Source organism: Canis lupus, chromosome 2 (genome assembly GCF_003254725.2).
Source record: "Canis lupus dingo isolate Sandy chromosome 2, ASM325472v2, whole genome shotgun sequence".
In the NCBI taxonomy this organism is placed as follows: Eukaryota; Metazoa; Chordata; class Mammalia; order Carnivora; family Canidae; genus Canis; species Canis lupus.
Window position 1 is genome coordinate 34,082,076 of NC_064244.1, and position 12,407 is coordinate 34,094,482.

A 12,407-nucleotide genomic window follows, 5' to 3' on the forward strand; every position below is an offset into this window, starting at 1 on the left:
AAAGGCATAGCTATAGGCTATAGGCAAATATTCCAAGGAAATCAAGGCACCCTGGGAATGCATTCTAGAAGAAAGGATTAACAGATGCAAGATGCAGAAAGCTAAACTCAAATTTAACTGGAATGCAAATCCTTCTTTTACCTTAATCATGAAATGAAGATACACATATCAGTGAATAGATGAAATGAGAGGGGTGTATGTGTAAGATACTTGTAATATATATTTTACAAATAAGAAAGGCTGTCTAGTTAACAGGGCAAATCTATTTGAAATGTTCACATCTAAGTTCTCATCAGAGCTGAAATATTTTTTTAAGTAAACTCTACCTCCAATACGGAGCTCAAACTGACAATCCTGAAATAGTTACATGTTATACCGACTGAGCCGGTCAGGCATCCCTGAGCTGAAATATTTCTAATAAGGAAGTGAAATATATTATATCATAGTTTACATTTAAATAAATATTAGCACTTGGATCATAACACATGTACAACTGACCAAAGTACTGAAAATATTGTAACAACCAATAAAGAATACTCAACCAGAAAAAGACCATATAGGGCTTTTTCAGACTTATGCCTATTCTTTAAAAGTCAAAGAGGAAGATTAGGCAGCTACATTGAGCCCCAAGACACCAGAACATAGAGAATATATATAGTTCACTATAAACTCTAGGGCTTCCAACCATCAGGCTCTTTTAGATTTAAGTCTTAAATAACTAAAAACTATTTTAAACATCCATTTTTACAAATGTTGAAATGCAAATGAACTCTATAAAGAGAAAAGTATTCATATGTGAAATCCCAAAGTATGGGACAGCAAGAGAAACATCACTCACAACTCTCCAAGTCAAAACATGAAAAGAGATGAATTTACTAACTTGGAATTACCTTTTTGAATTAAAAGAAAAAAAGAAAAAGCCACTCAGAGGGTCTAGTGACCTAGCTGAAAGTAGGACACCATCAAGCTGATTCTTAAAGTACGAACATTTTATACTTCAGTACTCAAATTCTCTTGGGTTAGAGTGAGGTCTCTGAAAAACAGCTCCCTTCAGCAAATGACTAAAAGATAAACCGTATCAACACTCTATGAGAACATCTTGACTTGTTAAGAATAAAAATGGACTGTATACAAAGATAAACTGTGGTAACTTTACATAATGGAATACATAATGGAATAGCAATGAAAATAAATCACAATATCAAGTAACATGGAGGTTACAAACACAAAACTGAGTAAAAAGAAAGCAAAAAAAATCTATATAGTGATTTTGTTCATATAAAGTGCAAAAACAAACCAGAGTAAATTACATTGTTTGGGGAAGTACAAATAGCTAGTAAAGCTATACTTAAAAAAAAGTAGGGGGCACTTGGGTGGCCCAGTCAGTTAAGTATCTGCCTTCAGCTCAGGTCATGATCCCAGGGTCCTGGGATAGAGCCCTGCATCAGGCTCCCTGCTCAGCGGACAGCCTGCTTCCCCTCTCTCCTTCTGCCCCTCTCCCTGCTGGTACACTCCCTCTCAAATAAATAAAAATCTTAAAATTTAAGAAAAAAAAAAAAAAGGAAAAGAAAGAATACAATTACATCAAGAACAGTTAGATACCTAGGAATAAACCTAATCAAAGAGGTAAAGACCTATACCCTGAATACATAACACTGATGAAAGAAATTAAAGATGACACAAAGAAACAAAAAGACATTCCATTCCATACTCATAGACTAGAAGAACAAATATTGTTAAAATGTCCATACTAGGGCAGCCCGGGTGGCTCGGCGGTTTAGTGCCGCCTTCGGCCCAGAGCCTGATCCTGGAGACCCAGGATCAAGTCCCGCATCGGGCTCCCTGCATGGAGCCTGCTTCTCCCTCTGCCTGTGTCTCTGCGCCTGTGTGTGTGTGTGTGTGTGTGTGTGTGTGTGTGAGAATGAATGAATAAAAATCTTTTAAATAAATAAATAAATAAACAAATAAATAAATAAATGAAATGTCCATACTACCCAAAGCAATCTACACATTTATGCAATCCCTGCCAAAATAACATTTTTCATAGAGCTAAAACAAGCAATCCTAAAATGTTTATGGAACCTGAAAAAAAAACAAAAGAAAAGCAAAGCTGGAAGCATCACAATTCCACACTTCAAGTTATATTACAAAGCTGTAGTCATTGAGACAGTATGGTACTGGCACAAAAATAGAACACAGATTAACGGAACAGAATAGAAAACCCAGAAATGAACCCACAATTATATGGTCAATTAATCTTCAATAAAGCAAGAAAGAATATGTAATGGGAAAAAGACTATCTCTTCAACAAATGGTGTTGGGAAAATTGGACAGCTACAAGCAAAAGAATGAAACTGGATCACTTTTTTTTTTTTTTTTTTTTTAAGATTTTACTTATCAGGAGAGACACAGAGAGAGAGAGAGAGAGAGGCAGAGACACAGGCAGAGGAAGAAGCAGGCTCCATGCAGGGAGCCCAATGCGGGACTCAATCTGGGGACTCCAGGATCACAACCTGAGCCAAACAAAGGCAGGCGCTCAACCACTGAGCCACCTAGGCGTCCTGAAACTAGATCACTTTCCTACACTATATATATACAAAAACAAAAATGGATTAAACACCTAAAGATGAGACCTGAAACCAAAAAAATCCTAGAAGAAAACAAAGGCAGTAACTTGTTTGATATCAGCCATAGCAACTTCTTTCTAGATATGTCTAAGGCAAGGGAAATAAAAGCAAAGATAAACTATTGGGACTACATCAAAATAAAAAGCTTTTGCACTGCAAATGAAACAATCAAAACTCAAAGGCAGACGGGTACCTGGGTGGCTCAGTTGGTTAAGCATTTCTCTCTTGATTTCAGCTCAGGTCATGATCTCAAGGTCGTGAGACTGAGTCCTGCAACTGCATGAGGCTCTACACACTCAGCAAGGACTCTGCTTGGGATTCTCTTTCTCCCTTTCCCTCTGCCCCAGCCCCTGCTCAGGCACATGCTCTCTCTTGCTCCTCCTCTTAAAAAAACATAAATAAGTAAGATAAAATAAATAAAGAGCTTATAAAACTCAACATCCAAAAACTGAAAAATACAATTAAAAGGCAGAAGACAGGAATAGACATATTTCCAAAGAAGACATACAGACATCCACAGTTAAAGATGTGGTGTATATATACAGATGTATACACACACACACACACACACACACACACACACACACACACACAGTGAAATATTACTCAGCCATAAAAAAGAATGAAATCTTGCCATTTCCAATGACACGGATAGAGCTAGAGAGTATTACACTAAGCGAAATAAGTCAGAGAAAGACAGATACCATATGATTTCACTCACATGTGGAATTTCAGAAAAAAAATAGACAAAAGGAAAAGCAAGAGAGAGGGCAAACCAAGAAACAGACTCTTACCTATTAAAAGCAAACTGTTATCAGAAGGGAGGTGGGTTAAATCACTGATGGGGATTAAGAAGTAGACTTGTGATGAGCACCTGTGATGTACAGAAGTGTTGACTCACACTATACTGTATACCTGAAACTAATTTTACACTGTATTTTAACTAATTGGAATTTAAATTAAAAAAAAGAACTATCACAAAAGTTAGGGTTATAGCTATGGGAAGGGGCAGGAATGGCATTTGTATGAAGAGGAGAAAGAATGGGAGAGCCTCTGGGGCATGTCAATATTTTATTTCTTGGCTTGCATGATGTTACAAGTGTTCACTTTATAATTATTAAGCTATATGTATTTTAACATTTATTACTGTAAATGCTATATTTTGCTATAAAATAAATGACTAATTTCTTAATGGATAATAAATTTTGAGCTATGCCAGTATATAATTCTTGTATAATCTATTAAAAAATCCCATTCACTAGCTCTTCTCTTACCTGCTCTTTTCTATCTAAACAGAAACAGAAGAGAATCACTGTCTATCATATAATAGCGTCCACTTGACATCACCTCCAAAGAGGGGCTCTCATCATATCCACAATGGTACCAACTCAAAAATGAAGTACTCAGGGCAAAACCTGGACATCAAGCCAAGTGCCTACCAGTTACCACCATGCTACGGAAAAAATGATGTTCAATAGGCAGAGTAAAACCTCCACAATCACGGGAACTCCTCCAAAAACATTTTCTCATCAGAGTCTCAAAACTCAGCCAACTGCAGAATGTCACAGGCACCTCCTACCAGTTCCCTTGCCACCATTCTTCCTACTTGTTTCAGGAACCACTATCTGACTAAAATTGTCATTTTTGTGCAAGAATAGGGACTTTTACAATTTCTTAGATTTTACTTATAGCATGGGCTGCAGAGCTATTTCACAACCCTGAGATTGTAACATTTTGCGTCAGAAGTGGCATTATGCAGGCCAGAATGTCCTGGGTTTCCTTACTCTTATTATGTCACTGCTAAGCTATCCAGGGTAGTGGAAGGGGCAATGACCAAGTCAAAGATAAAGGAAAGGAAGTGATCAACTTGTATACACGTGTGTCTAAAATATAATGGGAACTTTAGACTAAATGCAAATGGGCTTCAAACAATGATTGCCTCTCACGTGGAACAAAGGAGCGAACCTAAGAGAATGGTGGTCAAAATGTGCTCAAACACATCAATTTTGAGCATCAAAATGTGCTCAAACACACATCCTTATAGTTATCTCAAGGATTCCAAGTATTTGAAATTCATTAGGCAAGAGGTAAGAAACAACTCTAGCTCATCTGAAAAGTGATTCCAAGTTTTTCTAAAGGCAAACTCCATAAAATTATATCCTTCTTACTTCAAAAAAAGTAAGCAAAATATACAGGAAGTATTTTTTACTCTTTAGAAGAAACATATTGCCTCAATCTATCAATGTTTTTTTTTAATCTATCAATGTTTTAACTCAACTTTAAAACTGAATTTTCTAAAAACAAACAAACAACGAAAAAATAACCTAGTTTCCCATTGTAGCAATGTTCATTTCAAAACGAAAATTATTTTTATAAAGACAGACAAGAGGTACCTGGCTGGTTCAGCTGGTGGAGTGTGCAACTCTTGATCTTAGGGTTGTAAGTTCGAGCCCCATATCAGGTGTAAAGATTATTTAAAAATAATTTTAAAATCTTAAAAAAATAATAAAAAGACTCAAGAGTCATCATTCGAACTCCCCAATTATATCCATGTCATTTAAGAAATAAGTTTTTGTACTTTTCTAACATATACTGTATTACGTATTACAGACATTCAGCCATCTTTAAAAAATTATCGTAATCTTTAAAAAACAGACATAAATAACATGGTTACTCTCTATCATACTGAAGCCACCCTTTTATATTTTCTCTTAGCCAGGACCAGAATCATTGGTCTATACTAATCACCATTAGGATGAAATGATTATTTTTTTCCTCCAAGAACCTGATCTATCTTTATAAAGGAGAGATAGACATCTAAATAATACTATCATATTTTGAGCCTATTATGAAAAGATTTTTTTTTATGAAAAGATTTTCTAATCAATCCCAGTAAAATGACTACAACCCAAAGAATAACCTGATATTTGCGTAGTATTTTGTAAATATGGTCTACCTTCCCAATAAGGTAGTACTTGCCTTTACCCTTCTGGTAAATAATCTAACTCCCATCAAGGGAACATGAAAGCAGGGTTATAGAACCCCCACCTCTGCTCCATAAAAGGAAAGGGCCAGTAAGTGAGGCCACTAGATGGGCTAACAATGTATGCACAGCTTTAAGAGAGTTTATCAAGAGCTAAACAAATTCTAGGTAAGCTTCGCACTCATCAGCAAAGACTGGGGGGGATATTTGCAGAAGACAAACATGAAGAAACAGTAAGAACAGACATGGATAAAAGGGAGTCCAGGAAATACTAATGAAAATGGGTTCTTTGATGCCTGGGTGGTTCAGCGGGTGAGTGTCTACTCAGGGCATGATCCTCGGATCCAGGGATCAAGTCCCACATCAGGTTCCCTGCGAGGAGCCTGCTTCTCCCTCTTGCCTATGTCTCTGCCTCTCTCTCTGTCTCTCATGAATAAATAAATAAAATCTTTAAAAAAAAAAAGAAAAAAAATGGGTTCTCATTTCAGAGAACTTGAATCAGATAAGCACCTCTGTCATTAAAAAGGTATATCCATAGTGTCATTTGTACAGACTACTGGCAGGAAGTGAGGAGGCATACAAAGTGGGCCAAGTTAACAGCTTTGATCAAAACTTGAAACTACAGGGACGCCTGGGTGGCTCAGCAGTTGAGCGTCTGCCTTCGGCTCAGGGCATGATTCTGGGGTCCTAGGATCGAGTCTCGCATCAGGACCACCCAGGTGCCCAGGACACCCTATTTGCAATTACCTTAAGTGGTGATATATAGTTCAAATTACCACAATATGCTATAAAACTAATAAAATCATTACGGAGAACAAGGAAAAAGGACCTAACTTAAGAGTGAAAAATCAGGGACACCTGGGTGGCTGGGAACAGCTGGTTTAAAGGTGGGGGGGGGGGATCCCTGAGTGGCTCAGTGGTTGAGCGCCTGCCTTTGGCCCAGGGCGTGATCCTGGAGTTCCAGGATCGAGTCCCACATCGGGCTCCCTGCATGGAGCCTGCTTCTCCCTCTGCCTGTGTCTCTGCCTCTCTCTCTATCTCTGTCTCTCATGAATGAATAAATAAATAAAATCTTTAAAAAATAAATAAGTAAAGGTAGGAGGAGAAAACTCCAGAAGGAAGACACTTAATAGAGAAAACAGGGAAGAAGTAATATTCAGAAATAGTAAGAATTTCCGGAACTAATGAAAGATTTTAATCCACAGATTCAGAAAATCCCACTTAAACCAAGCAGAAATAAGAAAAAAATAGTCTAAAAAAGACTAACTCCACACCTAAACATATCCCAAAGAAACTGCAGGGATGCCTGGGTGGCTTATGGGACGCCCAGGTGGCTCAGTGGTTGAGTATCTGCCTTTGGCTCGGGTCATGATCCTGGAGTCCCAGGATTGAGTTCCACATTGGGCTCCCTGCATGGAGCCTGCTTCTCTCTCTACCTCTCTCTCTCTGTTCTCTCATGAATAAATAAAATCTTTAAAAACAAAACAAAAACAGGGGATCCCTGGGTGGCTCAGCGGTTTTGCGCCTGCCTGAGTCCCAGGATCGAGTCCCACGTCGGACTCCCGGCATGGAGCCTGCTTCTCCCTCTGCTTGTGTCTCTGCCTCTCTCTCTCTCTCTCTCTCTCTCTCTCTCTATCATAAATAAATAAAAATAAATCTTTAAAATCTTTAAAACAAAAACAAAAACAAAGAAACCACAAAGCATGAAAGACAAAAAGAATATTAAAAGTTACCTGAGGGACAGGTGAGGGGCTCAGTTGGGTGGCTAACTCTTGGTTTTGGCTTAGGTTGTGATCTCAGGGTCCTGGGGTCCAGCCACATGTTGGGCTCCATGCTCAGTGGGGTGTCTGCTTAAGGATTCTCTCTCCTCGTCTCCCCCACCCCACTTCTCCCACTCTTGTGCATGCTTTCTCTCTCTAATTAATTAATCTTTTTTAAAATAATTAATTAATTAAAGTAAACAGAGAAAAAAAGACAAATGAACAAGTAAGCTGACAGAGGCCTTCTCAACAACGACAATGGAAGCCGGAAGTCAAAGACCTGAGAAATTCCCAAACATATAAAGCAAAATAAAACCTATCCTCTGAACTATGTACACAGTAATAATGAGCACTTAAATACACAGACAGTAATCTCTAAACACCAATCCCCACTAAAATGAAAGATGGAGAAACTGGTAAGTATCATCATGGAGATCAGACTTGTGTCTCTCAATCACGAAGTGAATAATCAGAAAAAAAAAAAGAAACAGAATCTGAACACTACAATTAACAATGTATGTGTGCATTAGTGCACATGGGGACATGCATATACTTTAGGCTGAAGTAACAAAACCCTAGAAGTATGGCAGTGTAAAATACAGGTTTGCTTGAGGAGAGAGAAGAGTATGTAGTGGGAAATATTATCAAAAATACAAATTAGGACAGTACTGTAAAGTGTATTAAATGTAGAGGTACGGATCATGCAGTAATTAAATGTTGGATAATAACCTACAACAGTAAGAGAAGTGGAAAACAAGAATGTTGAAAATATAAACTAGAAACTAGAAGTGGAAAGATAAACTATCAAATAATGAAAACCTGTGTATACAGCATAATTCCTCTTTATTCAAAAAAAAAATCGGGATCCCTGGGTGGCACAGCGGTTTAGTGCCTGCCTTTGGCCCAGGGCGCGATCCTGGAGACCCGGGATCGAATCCCACATCGGGCTCCCGGTGCATGGAGTGAGCCTGCTTCTCCCTCTGCCTGTGTCTCTGCCTCTCTCTCTCTCTCTCTCTCTCTGTGTGACTATCATAAATTAAAAAAAAAAAAAAAAGTGTATATGGGTGTATGAATGTGTTCATAAAATAAAATTAGGAATGATACATACCAAACTGTAGAGGTGACATTATAGGTATGTGCAGGGAAGAGGGGAAAGTAGTATTTTCATTTATCAACAAGCCAGCTAACCCATTTCCATTATCTGGCAGATATCAGGATACTCTACCAGTATTTGAGAAACTCCAAAAAAAGGTAACTTTGAGGAAAAAAACTTCTCAGGGTGCCAAGGTGGCTCAAGTGGTTTAAGCCACTTTCAATATCAGCTCAGGTCTTAAGTTCAAGCTCCATGCTGAGTATGAAGCTTACTTGAAAAAAACATTCTTAATACTCATCAAACTGAACAGTATGCTAGAATCATCACCTGTGGGGGCACTTGGAGGGCTCAGTGGTTGAGTGTCTGCCTTTGTCTCAAGTCATGACCCCAGGATCCTGGGATCGAGTCTGGCACCAGGTTCCCCATGGAGAGCGTGCTTCTCCCTCTGCCTTTCTCTCTGTGTCTCTCATGAATAAATAAATAAAATCATTTTAAAAATTTAAAAATTATAAAATAAAATCATTACCTGTGGCATATCCTTTTCAATTATAAAAGTAAACACATGCTTGTTATAATTTACCCAATGCAAAAATTATAAGAAAAAAATAACTTCATGCCCATATCCCATCTAATTTCCTTAGGATAACCAGTGTTAATGTAATATATTTATTGACATATCATTTTGAAATTTTATATAGAGCACTTATTTTTTGTGTTTTCATAAAAAAGAGAATCACAGACACAATACATCTGGTTACTTATAATTTTTAGATGTATTTACCTACAGCTACAAAAACAGGTTTTTGGTTATCTACATGAAATAGTTTTATTTAGAGTTTTTTAAACTACTATCCTTGAAAATAGAAGATATAAAACTCAATCAAGAACAGCTGGGCTAACAAAAATGATAAAATAGGACACAATAACAAGTTGGTTACTAAAAGGTAAGTTTTTTCTTTTTTCATTTTTTTTGTTTGTATGCTATAAATGTTTTGCTTTTATAATACACCTTTCTAAGCTACAAACCTATTATCAGGTTGGTTAAATTATGGTCACTAGTCAAACAAAAATAAACCTAAGTAACCTAAGACTCTATATACCCAGGCCATTCCAAGTTGGTGCCCCTAAGAAATCCCTGGGAGGATACAGGGGGTGTCTCACCAATTCCACAGAGGGCTGAGTCAGATTCTGAACTACTGCCTCAAACAGTACTCACACAAATTAGATAAAGTGACCTATGAAGTCATTGCAACCACCCTCATTTCAGGAAATCTTGGCCCCAAAGAAATAACAACCAGTCTTTTGCCCAGGCCAACTTTTACCATGTATATAGGATGGACCTTCCACTCAAGCCCAAGAAGAATATCTCATCAAAGGTCTTAATGGAAAATGTAATAAATTGCAATTATCCAAAATTTTACTAAGTTACTCTTACCCATCACCTTTTCCCTAGCTGGAAAAAAATTTTTTTTTTCCTCATTGCAGTACCATCTTCAGATAGTGATACCTAATCTTCATTAAGCAAATTACAATATATAAGAGACATATATCAAGATTCTTTCAATACTATTATCATTAACCACTCTCAGGCCAATCCAGCATAATATGGGCTGTTTCAATATACACTATGTGCTTTGCCTTTTTTTTTTTTTTTTTTTTTTTTTAAGATTTATCTATTCTACTGAAAGAGCACTAATGGGAGAGGCAGAAGAAGAAGGAGACAGAAACCTAAGCAGACTCCATGCTGTGTGGAAAGCCCAACACAGAGCTCAATCTCACAACCATGAGACCATGACCAGCTGAAACCAAGAGTCGGACACCCAATTGACTGCGCCGCCCAGGTACTCTTGCTTTGTTTTTAAAAACAGACATGTTCATTCAAAGGTAATGGAGAAGATATATTCAGATTAATAGCATCTGATCTTCTTAAAAAATCTCCACATTTCCAAGACGCTTTTTTTTTTCTTCCTCCCTTCCTTTTTTTCTTTCTTTTGGGGGAGGAAGGAGGAGTGTCTTACACACTGCTATAAATATGACTGCTTTATTGCTCTAACACAATTTGAAAAAATGAAAATAATGTGACATGACTTTTGCAGGTATACATTTTCATTTAACATGACACAGTGAGATAATTACCTTTTTCTTCAAATTTACTGTCAATATTTACTCAAACTTACTTCTAGTTCTTTAATTTTTTCTTCTGCTATTTTCTGTTTCTCTAACAGCTGACTGTGAATTACCTCCTTGGACTGAAGAATAAACCTACAAAACACAAAAAAGTTGAAGATTAAAGCCACATGTCCACTATAATCATCAAAATCAACAGCTACATACCATAAACATTAAACTATGAAAATTAAAAGGATGATCTATCTCCCAACTTGGGACCAAAAAAGTGCACTACTACATTAATGTGACAAACTCAGTAAACCACCACAGGTTTAAGCCTTGGCTGAGTGCTAAAGTTTAAAAAAAATTCTGCTTTCTACTCTAAGAAGGAAATCAGGCTTTAAGTAGGATTCATAAATAAATGAAAAAAATTAAAGGAATAAAAATCTATCACATGCTAAGGGAAAAGTTAAATAATAAATTTCCCCTATAATTTTTTTCAGTTGTCTAGATCAACTTTATCTAATATTTTTTAAACAATATTTTTAAGTTAGAGCTCCCCCTCCAATCTTTTTAAACTTTTTTCTAACAGCAGTAACTCATGACCTTTTAAAGTTACAATCAAGTACTGTGTTAGGATCAATGTATTAGTGTTTATAGGAGTTCCTCAAACAAAAAGCACTGTAAAAAAGCCTAGTATCTTTTATTATTATTTCCAGAGTGTATAGTACCTCTGAAAAGCTCAAAATGCACAAGTGGAAAATTTCAACTTTTTCCATTTTACCATCAGGCAAATTATTTACAATTCATGAGAGTGGAAATAGGGGAAGCTTTAAAAATTAGCACTGAATCCATTTTGTGAACATATGTTCATAATTCCTGCTGTAGGGAAACGAAGAATAAACTATTTGTAGCTTTAAAAAAGTGAAATGAATTATTTTCCTTCTACTGGAATCAAGTGTCCAACTAGGCTATAACAGATTTCCATTAAAGATTGTAATTAATTAGGCAGATGGTTTCTTCTCTTTGCATATAACCTGAGAGTTTAGCAACAAAGAACTAAACTTCATTTCTTTATTTTTTTTTTTTTATTTATTCATGAGAGACACAGAGAGGCAGAGACATAAAAGCAGAGGGAGAAGCAGGTTCCCTGCAGAGAGCTTGATAAGGGACTGGATCCAGAACCCCGGCATCACGACCCAAGCCAAAGGCAGACAGTCAACCACTGAACTACCCAAGGCATACCATAAACTTCATTTCTTTTTGTTGTTTTTATTGAAGTATAATTAACAAATAATATTCTATTGGTCTCATGTGTATTATGTAGTGATTCAGTATTTGTATATACTATCAACTGATCACCACAAGTCTAGTTAGTTATCATTTCTCACCACATAAAGTTAGTATTATTAACTGTATTAACCATGCTGTATATTATACCCCAAGACTTAGTTATTTTAATAACTGGAAATTTGTACCTCTTAATCCCCATCACCAATTGTGCCCCTCAATCAGTTCCTCCCCACAAACTCTGTATCTTTTAATCTGGGGTTTGTTTTCTTTGTTCTGCTTTTTTAGACTCCACTGGCAGTGAAATCACTTGGTATGTCTTTCTCCGACTTATTTTACTTAATATAATACCCTCTAGGTACATCAGTGTTGTCACAAATGCCAATATTTCATTTTTACGTGGCTGAGTACTATTCTATTGTGTGTATATGTTTTCTCATGTGTCTGTTGGCCATCTGTAGTCTTCTTTGGAAAAACTTCTATTCAGATCCTCTGCTCATTTTTCATTTGGATAGGGTTTTGTTTTGTTTTGTTTTTTAAGATTT

The 12,407-nt window shown here is 36.7% G+C and overlaps 1 protein-coding gene across 7 annotated transcripts in view; it reads right to left on the bottom strand.

Annotated features, from left to right (window-relative positions):
- PFDN1 (prefoldin subunit 1) overlaps positions 1 to 12,407 on the bottom strand; it is an 81,576-nt gene that overhangs the window by 20,774 nt on the left and 48,395 nt on the right. For 6 of the 7 annotated variants that reach the window (XM_049101799.1, XM_049101803.1, XM_049101798.1 and 3 more), the window contains one exon: positions 10,641 to 10,725. In XM_049101799.1, coding sequence (XP_048957756.1) covers positions 10,641 to 10,725 — 85 coding nt within the window. Of the gene's footprint in view, positions 1 to 10,599; positions 10,726 to 12,407 lie in introns of all 7 variants that reach the window. The other variant, XM_049101805.1, reaches the window with a different exon arrangement.